The following is an 18182-nucleotide window of genomic DNA, read 5'->3' on the forward strand; positions in this document are numbered from 1 at the left end:
TAAAAATGTAAGCTTATTCCATACTTTATTTAATTACTTTATTGAATTAGCCCCCTCCCCCCATTGGTGGGCATTTCCCTCCATTTTTTGGTATTATAAGCAATACGGCAGTCAAGAATCTAGTACATACTTTGTCTTGCTTCATTTGCACAGGATAAATTCCTAGCAACGAGATTACTGGGTCAAGGGTGTATGTGTTTGAAATTTTGATAGATAATGCCAAAATCTTCTCCATATAAGTTATACTATATGTATGTCTATGTTTCCATATAGGTAAAGTTAATCATGTTTTCAATCAACAAAAAGCCATTTGCACTGTATTTTCTGGGCTTTATCTGTTTGATGTGTTTTAAGCAAAAATTTACTGTATCGCAATGTCTATAGGAGACAATTATTGATAAATAATACAGTTTGTCTTATGTATGTATTTTTGCATGTTAGATATCGTAATATCGTATATTACATATTATGAAAATTACATACATGTATGTTTATCTCCTTTTTTCCCTACTTCCCATCTGGATTAATTTGTTATTCCTCTGTGGAATGCCCTGTTATAAGGGTGAGAATCTTTTAAATTTCCCTACCTACCCAATAAGAATTTTTCTGCTGTGGCATAAAAACAAAAATTGTGAACTCCCTGACATCATTTAAAATATAATTAGGGGCTCCTGATGGCTCAGTCCGTTAAGTGTCTGCGTTTGGCTCTGGTCATGATCCCAGGGTCCTGGGAACGGGCCCCACATAGGGCTCCCTGCTTAGCAGGGAGTCTGCCTCTCTCTCTGCCTCTCCCCTACCCGCCCCTCCCGGCTTGTGCTCTCTCTCTCGCTCACTCTTTCTCTCTCAAATAAATAAATAAAATATTTTAATAAAAATATATAATTTAATTAGCTAAATATATTAGTACATCTTGTTATACTTACTATATAGAAAGGCCACCTTCTTTGTAAATTACTTTGCCATGTGGATATCTCTGGTTTACAGTTTTATTTATTTACTAAGGCATGAATATTGGAGAAACATACAGTGGAGTTCTACCGAGCTACACACACTTGCTGTGTGCCAAACACAGTGCTAAGTGCCAGGGAAAACATTCACTGTTGATATGGGGTTGAGACTGAGTCTTATAAATAACCTCTATATCTAGGGAAAATAATATTATTAGATTTACTTATACTATTAGTGAGGAGCAAAACTTTAATAAAAATTAGATGTTTTAATTTATGTTATTCATTGGCTATCATTTTTTTATAGTCAAGTGTAGATAGGTTGATTGTTTCTGTTCACACATTTTATTTGCACAAGTTCAAGCTTACATGAGTGATGATGGGCACAGTGATTGCATTATCTAGAATCTGGACCAAACCTCTGATCTTTTTCATGATACCTCATCATCTGCCAGTAACCCTAAACCTAGAATGTGGTGGAGAGCACCATTCACCCAGTCACTGGAGCCAGAAACTCTTGCAAAAGTTTAATTCCTTTCATTTCTTTATGTCAGCATTAAACAAAACAAAAACACAGGGTCTTCCTAATTCTGCTCATAAATATGTTTACTCTCTTTCCTTTCCTCTTCCTCCTTTCGGCAACTGCCTTAGATTAGACTTCCTTTACTTCCTAGTGGCAGAGTTCAGGTTTCCAGTCTAGCATCCTTCCAAATCCTTCTCACCATTTCTAGAACGTCTTTCTAACATGCAGATTTAATGCTATACCTGTAATCCTTTCACTGGTCTTAGTGGCATCACAATCACCATTAGAGATACCATTTAATGAAAGCTAAGTTTAAAATCAATGTCTCCATGTATCCTTTCTGCAGTAAATGCCCTGGATGGCCTCTTGCCTATAGCAAGTGATCTCTGGTACTGATACTAGAGACATCTGTTAAATACAGTAACCTATTTATTGTTTTTTTTAGCAACCCAGTAAAATCGAATTATTATATCAATTATCAAGGCTTCTACACAGAGAAAGTATGAGCTGTGTGCAAGGAGGGACCATCTTTCTCTTGTTCACTAGTGTATTTCCATCACCTAGCACAACATTGGGAACCTCGTAAGTGCTGACTAAATTGTTTTTTGATACATAAATGATATGTGATGCTAACAGCCTTGCCTGGGGACAGAATACTTGCTCGTGATGTTCAAATGAAACACATAAATGGCAGATTATCAGCAAAATAATATTTTGCTGCAAATAGCTTTACAACGAAGGAATATAAAGTAAACAGAAGAAACAAATATAGTCTTGGAGCATTATGGTAATGAAGAAGAGACTTGGGGCGGGGGATACCCAACCCTGGAAGTACTATTTTCATTGCCTGTAAAAGTTGGGAGCTCTCTAAAACCTCTTATTACCCCCCCAATTACAAATATTTGTGTGAAAGACATTCAGGTACAAACAAGCGGGGTTTCCCGAGCTGTTTACATTTAGGTTGAGTTGCATTTCTTGAAGAGCTGTTAATTTTCCTGTAATATAGAAAACTGAGAGTAGGACTAAAAGTACCACTGGAAAATCAGGTGCTGAAATGTCTCTAGCTGAAGCAGTAAGATTTTTTTTTAAAGAGTAAACTTCAAACATAGCAGACAGAGCACTCAAAGCCATCCAGTAAGTGGTATATTAGAACCAATTCTTGGAAACAGCCAGATTTAGCTGAGCCACTGTGAGTTGCAAGCAGAGTTTGGATTAGAGAATAATGGACACTGGAGAAGGACCCGGGCCAAAACCACAGCAGGGACTGGTTCTCATCACTCCTGACTGGGAGTTTCACGAAGGTTCTGGTGGGGAGGAATTGGGAGTTCATTTGTTCGGCGCATATATGTGGCACTACCTTCGTACCGACCTCTCCACTAGACACTTTATGTGTTATTTACCTTAATACAACAACCCAGTGAAGTGGATATGATCGTTCTTATTTTATGTGAGTGGAAACTGTGTCTCGGTTACATTAAGGAATGTTCTCAAGTGAACACAGCTCTGAAGTGGTTACGTCAGACTTCAGTCTTTCTGTCATCCTCAAAAATCCAAGTACTTTCTACTCCAGTTTGGCATACAGATTTATAAAAAAATTTCATAGTCCACCAGACTAAGTGCTAGCACACTACATACTTTTTGGCACGTACTGGTTGTGTGAGGAAATGTGTCAAGGGTAACACTGATACTGTGGTGGGCAGATACACGTAAAAATAACGCCCATGTGGGACTTCCCAAATGCAGATTCCCTACGTAAGGATTGGGCTTCATCCTATAGCTGCTCTTTGAGAGACCATGATTCTAGAAGAGCTTCAGCTCTGAAGAAGAAAAACAAATTCTCATGAACCCCAAGGATGCACCCATGAGTGCCCAAGAGGACTCAGGTTTTCAAGGGAAAACATAATTATAAACTTCACTTATATTTTACGAAAATAGCTTTCAGTTGCTCATTATCACTGAAAAGGAAGTCTTTAAAACTTGAAAAATAATTCACATTCATATTGTCTTTCCTGTCCCTGATGAGCCTGGTACCTGCCTGACAGACACATGATGAAAGTTAGATGTCTTTTGAGGAGATGTTTTTTTGAGCAGTCAGCTTTTAATACAAAGTAGGACTTTATCAGGCAAACAAGGAAGGAAAGCTATTCCAGAGCATACACAAAGTATGGAAATGTTTAATGTTTGCATATTTTTAAAAATTTTAGTATATTTTTTGGAACTGTTTGGATTACAGACACTTGAGCAGACAGTACAGAATTTCTGGTTGTGTGTGTGTGTGCGTGCGTGTGTGTGTGTGTGCATGTTTGTGTGTGTGTGTGGTATTAAGCTTCCTCCTTCTTCAGATAAAACAGACATGAAGGTTACATCAGGCAATAAGAGTTTGTATCAGAAAACGTCCAGCTGCAGGTAATACATATCCTAACTCAAATAGCTTTAGCTGTATGGATGGGTGTGCATGCATCACAAAATAGCAAGTCCTGAATGAATTACACTGGTCTCCAGGGTTGATGGATTCAGCTACTTCTATATGTTTTCAAGAACCCAGGCCCATTCCCCATCTCCGTTCTGTCATCCTGGGTTTGTCCTCATTCTCGCATTGATAGCACTGTAGCTTGAACATTTCCCCAAATCAGCATAAGCCGAGGAATGTTCACAGGACGGAAAGAGTATCTCTTCCATTGGTTTCCTCTTAATCGTGGGGACACCTGTACAAAATTGATCTACCCCTGGGGCTGGCCCGGGGTCGGTATGTCCCTACTCCGAAGTGCATGGAAGAGAAGTCAGTAGAACACAATCGGAGTTCTGTTCATCAGGAAAGTGGAGGATGGGGGAAGCTGGAGTAGATTCTGAGTGGGGAAGCAATAGTGTCAACTACAAAAGTTTATTTTAGGAAAGTATGGTAACGTTCAAGTGGGAAATTCTCATCAGGCCTTCTGAGAAACTGGAATTTCATCCAAGTTCCATGACCCAGTTTTTTAATGTCCCTTCAACCATGGACATCCATTAACATTACAGCGCCAGTTACTCTCCATTTTTACTTATATTGTTACTCCTACAGACTAACTGACTCTTAAATATACCTTTAATTCAGTCATTCCACAGGTTGTTTATTGAGTTTCTACAATGTAACAGACACTGTGCCAAGCAGTAGAGATACAGTAATGAGCAGAAACAAATGGTAAAAGAGTAGAGGAGATTACATTAATAAAATCTGTAATAAATTTGCAAAATTTGTGGTTAAGTGCTGTAAGGAAAACTTCTCTCATAGATGGTGCTGTGAGAGTATATGATACGGGTGGGTGGGGAGGTTAACCAGCAAGAGAGATCAGTTGAGAAAACAGAAAGTAAAGAAAGCTCAAGAATGAGTAGAAATGAAGTAAGCAAATAGGGGAGGGAAGGTATTTCCAGAGAAGAAAGAACATGTGCATTGGCCCTGTGACAGGAAACAACATGGTACGGATAAGAGATTGAGAGAAGACCAGTGGAGCTGGGGCCAGGAGAGCAAAGTGGTACCAGATGTGTCTGGTTCAAGAGATGGTTACACCACTAGACGCTTCTCTTTCAGTCCTGGCTTCTGCTTCAGAATTCCTGCTGCTTATGATTTCTGGTGATTGCTACCTTCTCTGTCTTCTGGCTTCTTCTCGCCTTCCTGTTAGAGTTGTCTCTGAGTATCTCACATTCACATCATCAAGAGAGATTATCTGATGGTGTCAGCCAGTCAACATTCGTGATAGCCTGGTTCTGATGGACAGACAGGATTCTCACAGCCACTAGCTGTGGCTGTCCTACTTAGATCATTACTTTTATATTAGGTGTCCATCCTAGTTCAATCCACCATGGCCAGAGTTGTGGGATCATACGTAATTAAGATGGTAAAAGGGAACTTTTCAGGAGGGGGTACCTTCCATGTCCTGTCCGATACATAATGAATTGGGAATCAGCTCTGGATTATCTAACATGACTGCTTTTTACTCAATATAAGCCATATAAATTATACCTTTCCTGCACATGTGTATTACTAAACATGGATCAACAGAGGCATTTATAATTAATTACTACTGTTAAATTACTGATGTGTGTTGGGCTCTGTGCTAAGTATGAAAAATACAGAGATGCATTGAGAATTTTTGCCTTCAGTGAGCTCACAGGTTAGCAAGAGACACCAACAAGTAAGCCAACAGTTGTAGTAGTGGTCTAGTAAGTGTCATAGGTGGGTACAGGGTTCTCAGAGGGAACAGCAGGCTCTTCCAGCTCAGTCATTACTAGGAGTTAATTAGAAGAACTAAATAGGAAGACACCTACCAGGCAGAAGAAACAGCATGTACAAGGATACAGAAGCATGACAGAACATGGTACCTTTGGGAGCTGAAAAGTGTTCAGGGTGGTTAGGATTTAAGAACCAGGCATAATGCACATGGTAGCTAAATATGGGATTTTTTTACTACTATTAATAATAGTAGTTAACACTTATTAAATGCTTACTGTGTACCATAAGTATATAAGATTTATATATATCAGCTCCATGATGATAAAAAAAAATTTTAATAAAATTCTTTTAATTTGTTAAAAGATTTCTCTCGTAGCATAATTAGATCTCCAGTCAAAAGCAATTCTCCTTTATGTCTACTCTGCAAGTTGAGAATGATTTCACTATTACAACAATTACTGCAAATGCCCAATCTAATCTTCTATCATTTCTGACTGCATCTAGAACTTAAATATGACATATTTGCAAAAAGGGAAACAGTTTGTGCTAACAATTCATAGTATCCACAAATCAGACCCTGTTTCCAAAAGGTTCAAAGAGAAACCTGTAATTCAGAAACCCAAATGAGCTCACATGGAAGAAAAGGTAAAAGCAGGAGAATTTTATATATATATAAAAACTATTTTATATATATATATATAATTTATATATATAATTTTAATATTATATATATAATAATAATATTAAATATAATATATATATATATATATAAAACTAGTCTAAATTGCCACCATGCAGAATAATACAGGGGAAGTTAACATATCCAGTATGTAAATGAAAGTAAGTTCTAGAAACCGGAAATAAGCTTCTTTTCAATGTTGTAGAGTTCTCCCTCCCTCTACCCCATTCCTGCCTTTTGTTAAATAACAGCAGAGGGACAAATAGAAGATTTTAGAGTTTGCCAAATTTGAGAAAATGAGAAAACACAGCCAAATATATAATAGTTACACATGGGGACAGTCATGTGTAGGACAAAAATTAAGCAACCTTGCCAATATCATTATTAATTTTGAGAATTTTACCATAATTTTGAGAGTATGCATTTGAAGATGACGTAGACACAGAGGACTCCGGCTGCAACTCAAAGTTCGTAAATTGAATTTTCGATATTTTCTTCAACAAAAATTGATTGAGTTCCTTCCATGTGCAGGTTCTGTAAGGAATACAAAGAGAATAACACCCAGTCTCTACCCTCAAGAAGTCTCCAACTGTTTACGGGATATATGTAATAAAATAAGGAAATTTAAAAGTACTTGACATGGTGTGAGATACTATTGGGGAGGTACAAACAATACTCTTTTTGACAGAGTTCATGGTTGTCTACCAGTGACTATAAAATAGTACTCCCATAGATTATCGGGACCACGTCTGCCCTGTAGCCGCAGCAGTGATTTCAGGTGCAAATTGGATCATCTCAGCTCTTTGTTTAACATAGGGCCTCTCAGAGTGTTTCTCTCAGACTGCAAGTTCAACTCTAACATGAATTACCTAATATTTCCCCATGTCCTGGCTCCCCGCCCACCATTCATTATTCTAATTTTACTTTGCACCTCTCTCCTCTTTACAATATATGTTCCAGACAGCCTGGACCCATTCCCCAAAGCACCATATTTGCATACACGTTGTTCCTTCTGCTCCAGGCGCTCTTCTTCCCCCTCTCTCCAGTGTTTGTGATTCTCCAGCAGATGGTGAACTAGGTGTGGTGAAGGATTTTGTCCCTCTTGCTCGCCATCAGCTCATAGAGGTCAATCGATAAATCTTTGCTAAATGAACATCACTGAAAGTAAATAAAATTGATACGTCATGAGGACAGGCTTGGTAGAAAAGAGCTGGTCGACTCACAGACAGGAAGAGAGGGTAGAGAGAAGCCTCCTCAGAATTGTCACTACCGACAGGGCGTGGTAGCTTCATGTCCCAAACAGTTGGGCTTGCTCATTAGAGCTTAGCCCTGTGAGTTTGGAGAAATTTCTAGAATACAAACTGCCACTAAGGTAACAATAGCTGTGACTGTTCACTTAGTAAGTTTGTTCGCTGTGGTCCAGCTTTTCTACTCCCTTGCTGGCAATGTTGTGTGTGTGTCTGAGTGTGTCTGTCTGCTGGGCAATAATTATAGTTGTAAGTTATCATTTGTTTAGCACTTCCTGTGTGCCGGGCACTGTATTAAGCATTTTAAAGAGGAGTTATTCCATTCAGGCCTCATGATCACCCTGTGCGGTAATGGATTATTCTTTCCCCAAATCTTAAGATAAGTAAACTAGCTATCAAAAAGAACGATTTCTCAACATTTGCTCAACATGGACGGCACTGAGGAGATAATGCTAAGTGAAATAAGTCAAGCAGAGAAAGACAATTATCATATGGTTTCTCTCATCTATGGAACATAAGACCTAGGAAGATCTGTAGGGGAAGAAAGGGATAAAGAAAGGGGGGTAATCAGAAGGGGGAATGAAGCATGAGAGACTATGGACTATGAGAAACAAACTGAGGGCTTCAGAGGGGAGGGGGCTGGGGGAATGGGATAGACTGGTGATGGGTAGTAAGGAGGGCACGTATTGCATGGTGCACTGGGTGTTATACGCAACTAATGAATCATTGAACTTTACATCAGAAGCCAGGGATGTACTGTATGGTGACTAACATAATATAATAAAAAAACATTAAAAACAAAAAGATAAGTAAACTAAAGAATTGAAAAGTAACTAACATACCCGAGGTCTCACAGCTAGTGAGTAAGAGACGCAGGCCCTAGGGTGACTTTAAATCTAGGACAGGCAGATATGTACATTGATGAATTACAGTAAAAAGCAAGGTTATTAAATAAAAAGCTCTCTATGGATGGGCTCCCTAAATTTCCCCCAGTTGGAGGACATGGCAGTCTTGCAGTTTTAATCCACATACCGATAATATCTGTGTTTATGAATATTTAACCTCAGACATATAGCAGGAATAGTATCTATTATTTCATTTTCATTGAGAGTATATTTTCTGTAAACCCTCATTTTGCCAGCTTCATTTCTTCAGCATTTTTGCTTACTTTAAAGTTAAGCCATTTACAGTTTGCCCCATCTTCAACTTTGTATCACCCAATTGTTTATGTTCATCAGGAAAAAATTCACAAGAAGATTTGATTCCGTGATCAGTGTTTCAGTCTGCATTAGATTTTACTGATTATGGTGGCTGCCCTTGACAGTTTTATTCCAATGATTGTATTCATTATTCATTGGACAAGAGGCTAAAGTGAGACTCTTCCATCAGCTCTTTGAGGATTTCTTTATCGTGTGAGGCTGGTCTTTCACAATTGTCCCCTAACTTTTTTTTTTTTTTAATCTATTCTGTAAAAAAAATTTCATAAAACTATATACCACCTAATATTGTGTGTCAACTCTAGCTCAATATTAAAAAACACCCTGCTCTTTTTTAAGTTTACATCTAAATTTTTTCATAAGTTCAAACATTTTAAAAGACATAATAACCTCATGTTCCAAATACTGATATTTTAAAGCAAATTGTTATATCACTGTTCCATGAAAGGGAGATAGATGCTAAGTGACTTCCAAAGGCCAAAGAAGCCATAAGACTGAAGAAAAAGGCCAACAAGTCCAGCTTGATGAGAAACGGTTGATTGAGGAAACCTATGGAGAGGTAGGGCTGCTACGAGAGGAGTAGAGAGCTCCCGCAACCCCACAGCCCTTTTAAGGCCTGTTTTTATAGCCCTAGAGGCTGGGAGTACATGGTGAGGGACCACCCAGGAGGAGAACCTTTAAGAATAGGGGTGTGTGTGTAGTCCTGTCTCCAGTGCAGATCAAGAATGCTATGCCCCCCGAGAGTGTATTTAAGGGTGTGGTTAAACAAAAGGAAAGAATGTGGGTGGGGGGCTCTGCTCAAGAAGGTTTCAGGTGACAGAAAGGTCATCCTGGGGGATTTCTACAAGATGGTTAGTCTGGTTCACACAGTCACTTTTCAGAAGGATTCAATAGAATCAAATATACCCAATAGAATAAGGATTTGATTACTGTCATCACCCATTTTAAAATACACCAATAATAAGGGGCGCCTGGGTGGCTCAGTTGGTTAAAATACACTAATAATCTTTTTTCAAATGGACATTTTATGTAATTCCTCTTTCTCTTTAAACTCATATTTCCATTTGATTCCCTCCCTAAAATTTATCTAAGATATTTTATTCTTGGGGCGCCTGGGTGGTGCAGTCCTTAAGCATCTGCCTTCAGCTCAGGGAGTGATCCCAGCGTTCTGGGATGGAGCCCCATATCAGTCTTCTCCGCTGGGAGCCTGCCTCTTCCTCTCCCACTCCCCCTGCTTGTGTTCCCGCTCTCGCTGGCTGTCTCTGTCAAATAAATAAATAAAGTCTTTAAAAAAAAAGATATTTTATTCTTGAAAGTCTTTTATTGCTCACTATATTATACTAATCTGCAAAAAGTATATACATTTATGAATTAAAGTTTTAATTTTTTTAATTCCTAAGACTGTAAAATTTTAAGTATTTAGCACTTTTATTCAGGAATAATTATTATTATAAATGACATCAGCTTACAATCAGACAAGAACATAAATATATTATGAACTTTGAAAAATAATTATTAAACACAAAAAATGCTATGGGAAATTAATCTCTTAATGAGACGAATGGTTAATATATCCACATATGAATATTTCTAGGACAATACAAGGATCAATATTACAGCTCCTCCTAGCTTTCTTTTTTGTAGATATGTTGAAAAATCTTGTTCACATAAATCAATAGGATATTGAAGTTTTATTATAGTAGTGTTAACAATTTTTTGTACCACTTCTAAGTTGTATGCTAAAAATCACTCAGTGATCTATAATCAAAAATTATCTTTAATTATCTCTCCATTGTCAGCTCAGATCCAACTTCAGTCTTTCAAAGTGATTTAAGAAACCATGTGATTCGCAAAAGGATTTTTTTTTAATCTAGTCATTGAGGACATCCACTTTTTAACATCTCTGTCGCTATTTTGACTTGTCCCTTATTCGAGGCTCCTCCCTCCTCAACAGATCTCATACCCCAGGCAATACACCATTGAGAGCCTCCTCCCCCCAATTTTTTTTTTTAATAGGAAAAGGGCAATGGGAAAAAGATATGAGTAAGAGAACCTGTGCTTCCCTCGGAAGTTCAGTCTTAGCCAGATAGATTTTAAGAAGTTGAGGATCTGAGGGCACCTGGGTGGCTCAGTGGGTTAAGTGCCTTCAGCTCAGGTCATGATCCCAGGGTCCTGGGGTCCTGTCAGGCTCCCTGCTCCCTGTGGGGAGTCTGCTTCTCCCTCTCCCTTCCCCTGCTTGTGCTCTCTCTCTCTCCTCTCTCTCACTCACTCTCTCTCAAATAAATGAATAAATAAAATCTTAAAAAAAAAAAATCTGAGGATCCGGCCATTTATTCTGTAAATTATGTGTACCTAACTTCTCTTTTGGAAAGCTACTGCATTGCCCGTTTAGAAGAGGCTGTTCCATTGTGTTTCTCTGTCAGTCCTTCCATGCACGTCTAATTATTTCTTACATAGCTCATACTTCTCCATGCCTTTAGCGAGGAAATAGCATCACGAAGACAATGTGGTGGGAACAGAGGGGAGAGTGTCAGCCGTCTGGCTGTCTCTGCTGCTCCCTACATCCTCACCCCTGTGCCACCACAGCAGTCAGCAGTCAGAGATGATCTTGCACAGGGTGGTTGTGGAAACCAAGCTTCCTCCATCTTGGGGTGCGGCTTTCCTTCCAGGCCTTAGAATTCTCTCCGTTCAGCTGGCAGATGGGAAAAGAACATGCACCATCACATATGAATGTAAACCTGAAATTACTTTTGAACTATTCCCTCTTGAATATATTTGTTATATCCCAAATCACTGAACACGTATATGGAATTATTAAAGTAATGGGGACTTGGAACTTTACATTGTACTAAACCCCTTTAATTAAGCTGCAAGCACCAGTCGGGTAAATATGACGACCTCATGAACGCTGAAAAGGGCATGTCTATCCAGCCTTCCACAACGTTTTCATCAATTCTTAACAGAAAATACAACCTACAGCAAAATTCAGACCTTGCATATTCAAAAAAGAAAGTATTTGTAATACTTGTTCTAACAGATGTGTTCGATGATTTGAGATCAGCAAAGATATCACTAAACAAGTACGTTTTTAGGTTGCACGGTATTGCTGCCTTAAAAAGGGGAAAAAAAGATAAAACTGGTTTGACAGCCCTATACGTGTTTCTGACAACATATACATGTCTGATACACATGAGTGCACAGCAAGCCAATTTTTCTTCAACAGGATCATCAAATAATCTGTGTTAAGCACACATTTGGGTGAGATGGCTTACAAGGGGTCTCTATTACATTTGTTTTATATTGCTTCCTGCGTGCTTCAGTTCATAAGTGAGAAGAGCAGACCTCAGGGTGTGAGGCCAGCACGAACCCTTTCTCCCTTCATTTCTTTTGGATTGTAAGCAGGTGGCTCAAAACAGTTCAAGGGTCACTTAAGAAAATCACAAAGCCCCCTAAGATTTGGGATCGAGATGCTTTCATATTCTTGTTTATGACTTATATAATGTCCTAAAAATTATTACTCGATTTTCAGAAAACGAAACTGAATTGCGGTAGTTAGCGTTTGTTGATTGGGTTTCATAGTACATTAAATAATTTGGAGAAGTAGGCAGGGACCGACCAGATGATATAGGAAGGTTGACTTAAGAAAGAGAACAAAAGCCACAAACCTCAAACATAGATGAAAGTACATCCATGGTACAGAAAAACAGGGGTGGTGTAGATGAAAAACAGACTTCCAGAGTTGCTATGGCAGGTTCTGAAACTTACGGAACATAATGTAACCAGTAAAAGTATAAATTAAATACAGTTTTAGAGTATGAGGTCATATTTCAGACCCGGGCTCGAGGCCCAGGTTTTTATAGAAACGTGCCATAAACTCAATATTTAACCAACTATAAATGATATTACTTTACATTTCTGAAGTACATACAAACCGATTAAGCCCCTCATCACCTGCCGGAAGTAGTATCCTAACGGGTCATTGTGCCTCCAGCCTCAGGACCTTCTACCGGGGCTTCCGCGGACCGCCCAGCAGGTGTCGGCAAGTCGCACTAGGGTACCCCCGGCTGAGTGGGGGGGTTTTCTCGTTGCCCAGGAGCAGGGGAGAGTAAAGGAGATCGTGGTGTAGTCTAAGGCACCCATGGCAATCACAAAAGTTACCTGAATGCCAGTGTTTTATCTCAGCAGTTCATCATTGCTTACATTTTATTTTCCATCCTGTCTGTATGAATTTCACTACAAAAAATGTTCAGTTACTTACCAGAAATAAAACTGATGCCAAATAATATTCTGTGACGTGCCTCAGTATACATTTTTCTTTCTAAGTGAGAGATGTCAGACTATAAAAGTCAAAATACTGTAGCCTAAAGACCTTCTCTAACCCCTCTAGCGTGAAGGGCTCCTTTTTTGTGAGGGGGCATGGTCTTTCAGGATGGGGCGTAACTGAGTCTAGAGTTCGCCAAGGGTGAAAATTAGACTACCACAGAAGAGAAACCAGTTATCCTAGTTCGTTTTTTCAGGACTTAATTAAATCTAAAGTCGGGAGAGATGGGGCTCCGCCATTAAGATAGCAAACATGAGACGTCTGAGGGCCAAATTAGAAAGCTTTTTCTAATCCAGCCAAGGAGTCGGAAATGCCCACATGTTGTAAGATTTCTTTGTAGCCTTCCCCATATTTATTCTCTCTGTTCAATTCTGTTAGTGATTTATTCAACAAACAATTGTGTATGGAGCACATATACACCAGGCACTGTTTTAGGCACTGTGTACTGAGCAGCAAATGCGACAGACAGGGTCGTGTTCTCAGAAAAGGTTCACCTCACTGGGGGAGGACAGAGAAAAAAGAAACAAGAAAATAAATAAGTGCCCTGCACAGAATTAAAATAAAGTGATACAGTAGAAGAGACAGTAGAGGTTAGTTCCGGTGATTCTGCACTGGGTGCCAGGAAAGGCATCCCCTCACAAGAGAGGATATAAAAAATGTTTAAATAAAATATTTTAGGAGAGTTTTATTGCATATGCAATTTTGAAGGGAATGAAAAGAAGGGAAAGCGGGAGGTGGTTTGTTTTAAAAAAAAGAAGAGGACTCTAGGCTCTTGTGGATTTCCTGGCAGGGAATTATGACCAGTTTAGGGCATTATCTTTTATCTTAAGGATTTCAAAAGCTTAAATATAACATAGGTTACTGTAAAGTAATTAGGAAGATTTTTTTTTTAAATAAAGTTGTAAGTAGTTACGTATATAAATGATTTTCCTTCCTACAGCCCCTTTGGTAAGGGCTGTACACTTATTCAGATGATTCTGCCCTTGCCCAAAATAGCTTTGTACCTTGGCTCTGTCTTCTGGAATTTGCTTCCTGAGCTGTGTACTACTACCTACTAGCAAAATAATTTTCATTTAGTTTTATTCTCTCTCCTTTTACTCCTTGCCTCTAGGCTTGGCTGACTTCCTCTGATTATCTCAGTTTCCTTTTTTTCTTGCTCCTGAGGGCCCCTAAGGAGTGTCGTGGCCCCAGCTGGAGGGAGAATTGATTGAGTTTGTCTATCAGTCCAGATCCATTGGGAGAGAAAAACCACATAGCAACTTAAACAGGGAAAGTGTAGTATGAATAATTATAACATAAATTATACCAGACGATTAGAGTAACAGGGAATGGTTAGTAAGAAGCAAAAAGAATTCTAAGGATTATAAAAAGAGTATTGGAAAGGAGAGCCCCCACCCTTAGAGCTGTCACTGAACCCAGGGAAGACCCCCCAGGCCTCACTGGGGAAGGCTGGGGTGTAGCTCACTGAAGGATGGAGAAGTCACTCTGGTGCTCTGCTGGGGGTACTTTCTGGAGTTCTGTCCTCTAGAAGGTTCCACAAATCTACCCCCTAGGGAGTCATTGAAACTTCCTGGGAGTGGTTCTCACCAGAGGCACTCTGCTACAAAACTGCCTGGGGCAGGGCGAAGTCCTGGAAAAGCCTTCCCGTCACTGGGTGCTGTTGGCCATCACACCCTGCAGGGGCCGCCCTGCAGCAGCCCCAGTTTCCGCAGGAAGCCGTGGAGTGAGCCCGCCAGCACCAGGAAGGAGAACCCGTTCTTCCCACATGTGGTGTCTCCTCAGTGTCCTGTCCGGACAAAGCTTAACATCACGCCTGTTAGCAAAGCAGAAATAAAGGGTACGGATTCATTTTCACAGAACAAGCAGTTAAGGGTGAAGTTGGGGCTGGAAAACCGTGAAGTAATAATCAGCAAAGTTGGTGAGACCGTCTTACAGGGAGCACTTAAGGAGTCAGACTAACTCCTATGTGTTTGTGAACTACCTGCCTGCCAGGAGGAAAATAACGGAAAGGAATACTTGACCAAAGATGCATCACATCATTCCCAAAGAGAAAAATAAGTAAACACATGAGTGAGGTGTGTGTGTGTGCGTCTGTCTGTCTCTTTTTGTCTCCATCCTCCTGGCACAGCGGCTTTCCTAGAAGGGTGCCAACACAGCTTTCATGAAAAGGTTTCTGGGATGATACTCGTCGTACTGTTTGGGTTTTCAAATGACCTCAATAGTTTATATTTTTTAGCGAAGTAATGGTCATGTGGAATATTGTTTTTGTTGTTTTGGCTGTCTTATTTGTCTTAAAATTTTCCCTACTTGACAAAAAAAGTTATCAATCTTCTGTCAGTACTCTTTCCATTAAAAAAAAATTACACTAGTCTGTGAAATTCAAGTCTGGAGAACATTGCACCAAACTAAGAATTTATTGAAAATAAATTGTGGCAAGGCAGTATAACCCTCTTGTGAAATGTATAGTTTTACATTTAGAAGTCAAAACAACAGTTGTTGCTTTATGCTCAACAATGAAGACATATAAACTTATAAACAGGACCTAAATAATAACTAAGGCCATGCACTTAAGGTTCTTGTCTCTGCTTAGACAAACCAGTAATAGTATTATTATCACTTTTTTCAGATGATGAAAATCAGATGGAGTTAAATAATTTTTCCAAGGTCCTATAACTGCTACACAGCAGAGCCAAGATTGCAATAGGAGTCTGGCTCCAAAACGTCTCAGGATTTAAATAGATGTCTGACTGCCTCCAAAAACTTTCTAGCATCGAGGGAAAGACAAAAACTGAATTAAGGAGTTAGAAAATGGAATTTTCAAAATATACAACACTAAAGGATCATATTTTTTTCCTAGAGAAAAGAAATGTGAAAAGGGAATTCATAACTTGTTTGCAAAGCTTAAGGAATATCATGCATGTAGAATTCAACCAGTTTTGATTTCAACAAAGCAAATATAAATGTAGTAGATTATACAGAGTATATTAATGCAAGTAGAAACGTGTCTTGTATTGTTAACGTGCGTTGGCGTATCAGGAGGGAATGCACTTGTTGCACATTTGCCTGCGTGCCTTGATCAAGTATGGACTTACCGATATCATGGAGCACGAAGCGCAGATATGATGGCTGCTGAGATTCTTTCGCTAACTCAGTATTCAGGCCAACCTCTCTGCAAGTCCCTTGGCCTTCCTCTCATGGTTATACAGTGGCTGTTACAGTTTCTGCCATTACATTTCCACTCAAGAAAGAAGGAAAAAGGAGTGTGCCAGCTACGAATACCTCATTTTATCAGCTGATACATCCCCAACTGGCTCTGGTTTTGTTCTCATTAGCCAGTCCTCAGTCAAATGTCCTCACCCCTAGTTTCAAGGGAATTTGAGAAAGCAAGGACTATCTCCGCTATGATTGGCTTATGGATCAGCCAGATTGGCCCCAGGACAGAATTCAGGCCACCCCCATTGTTATAAATAAAGTTTTATTGGAACACAGCCACACCCATTCATTTCTACATTGTCTATGACTGCTTTCACTCTATAATGGCAAAGTTGAGTAGTTGTGATAGGGACCATGTGGCCTTTAAAGTCTAAGAATATTTGCTATTTGTTTTTTTACCAAAAATATTTGCTACCCCTGCCTTAGACCAATCATGATCCATTACCTGGTGTTGACCACATGGACACTAGGGCTAACTGGGCTTCTATTAAGCAAGGAAAAAGAAAGAAAAGGAAAGTTGGAAAAGAACCAACAGCATATGTCAGGTTACCTTGTCCAACTAATTATATACAAGACCAAAAAACTATATTTTCTGTTTTAAGTCACAGGGTCATTTAGAACATACAATTTTTCTGTTCCTTCATTTCTTCATGAGGCAACTAAGAAAATTTAGAAAGGTAGAAATTTTGCAAATACTGTATACAGAATCAAATGTTGTGATCTATCATGAATTCAGGAAGATAATCCCTAATTTACTGACTTTTTTACAGCACTAAGATATTGTCAGACTAAGTCTTCACTGATTGACACTTCCCTTTAAACTATTTATTTTAGGTTCTTGCGTACACTGAAGGACTTCATGGAAAATGGATGTTCAGCGAGATACGAGCTGTATTTTCAAGACGTTATCTTCTACAAAACACTGCTTTGGAAGTATTTATGGCAAACCGAAGTAAGGCCCCTTAAATATTTGTAAAGGAAATGTGCTCCTATTTGGTTGTTATTTATTTGCATGGTGTGATAATCTTCATTTTCCCCTGCTGTATTTCTCTCTTTGATATGCCCTCACTAAAACAAAAATAATAATTAATTTGTTTGAAAATGTTCGTCCTAGATTTCTCATGGATAAAGTTATGGACTCTGGGAAACAAACTGAGGGCTTCAGAGGGGACGGGGGTGGGGGAATGGGATAGGCTAGTGATGGGTAGTAAGGAGGGCACGTATTGCATGGTGCACTGGGTGTTATACGCGAGTAATGAATCATCGAACTTTACATCAAAAACTAGGGATGTACTGTATTGTGACTAACATAATATAATAAAAAATTATTATAAAAAATTTTTTTCAACAAAATAAAAATGTTTATTTTTTAATGTTTAATTTTATTACTTTGTTCTAAAAAAATAATTATACAGAAAGCTGATTTTCCATGAAGATTCATTACCTTTACAAATAAATCATGATAGGCACTTGAAAATGATTTCTAAAATTGATGGTTAGCTCTCTCCTGTGGTTTTCTAAATTGTGTTTTTTCTTCTTACCACAGCCTCGGTTATGTTTAATTTCCCTGATCAAGCAACAGTAAAAAAAGTTGTCTATAGCTTGCCTCGGGTTGGAGTAGGGACCAGCTATGGTTTGCCACAAGCCAGGTAATTATATCATATTACACATTATCTATGGTTTGTTAACATATTTTAATCTCAATATGACAGACGTATTAATAAGGTTTATGTTAAAATTATTTTGAGAACCAAGGAATTTTCTTTCTCTGCAAGCCATTTGTAGGGAAAGAGGTTATGAAAGCAGCTATTTTAAGAATGACAGAATG

At 38.9% G+C, this 18182-nt stretch overlaps 1 protein-coding gene across 6 annotated transcripts in view; it reads left to right on the plus strand.

The window, feature by feature from the left end:
- The window catches only part of NBEA (neurobeachin), a 651237-nt gene that overhangs the window by 518437 nt on the left and 114618 nt on the right, over window positions 1–18182 (plus strand). For all 6 annotated transcript variants that reach the window (XM_034665060.1, XM_034665062.1, XM_034665064.1 and 3 more), the window contains 2 exons: window positions 17189–17306; window positions 17901–18003. In XM_034665060.1, coding sequence (XP_034520951.1) covers window positions 17189–17306; window positions 17901–18003 — 221 coding nt within the window. The remainder of the gene's footprint in view (window positions 1–17188; window positions 17307–17900; window positions 18004–18182) is intronic.

This window comes from Ailuropoda melanoleuca, chromosome 7, assembly GCF_002007445.2.
Source record: "Ailuropoda melanoleuca isolate Jingjing chromosome 7, ASM200744v2, whole genome shotgun sequence".
In the NCBI taxonomy this organism is placed as follows: domain Eukaryota; kingdom Metazoa; phylum Chordata; class Mammalia; order Carnivora; family Ursidae; genus Ailuropoda; species Ailuropoda melanoleuca.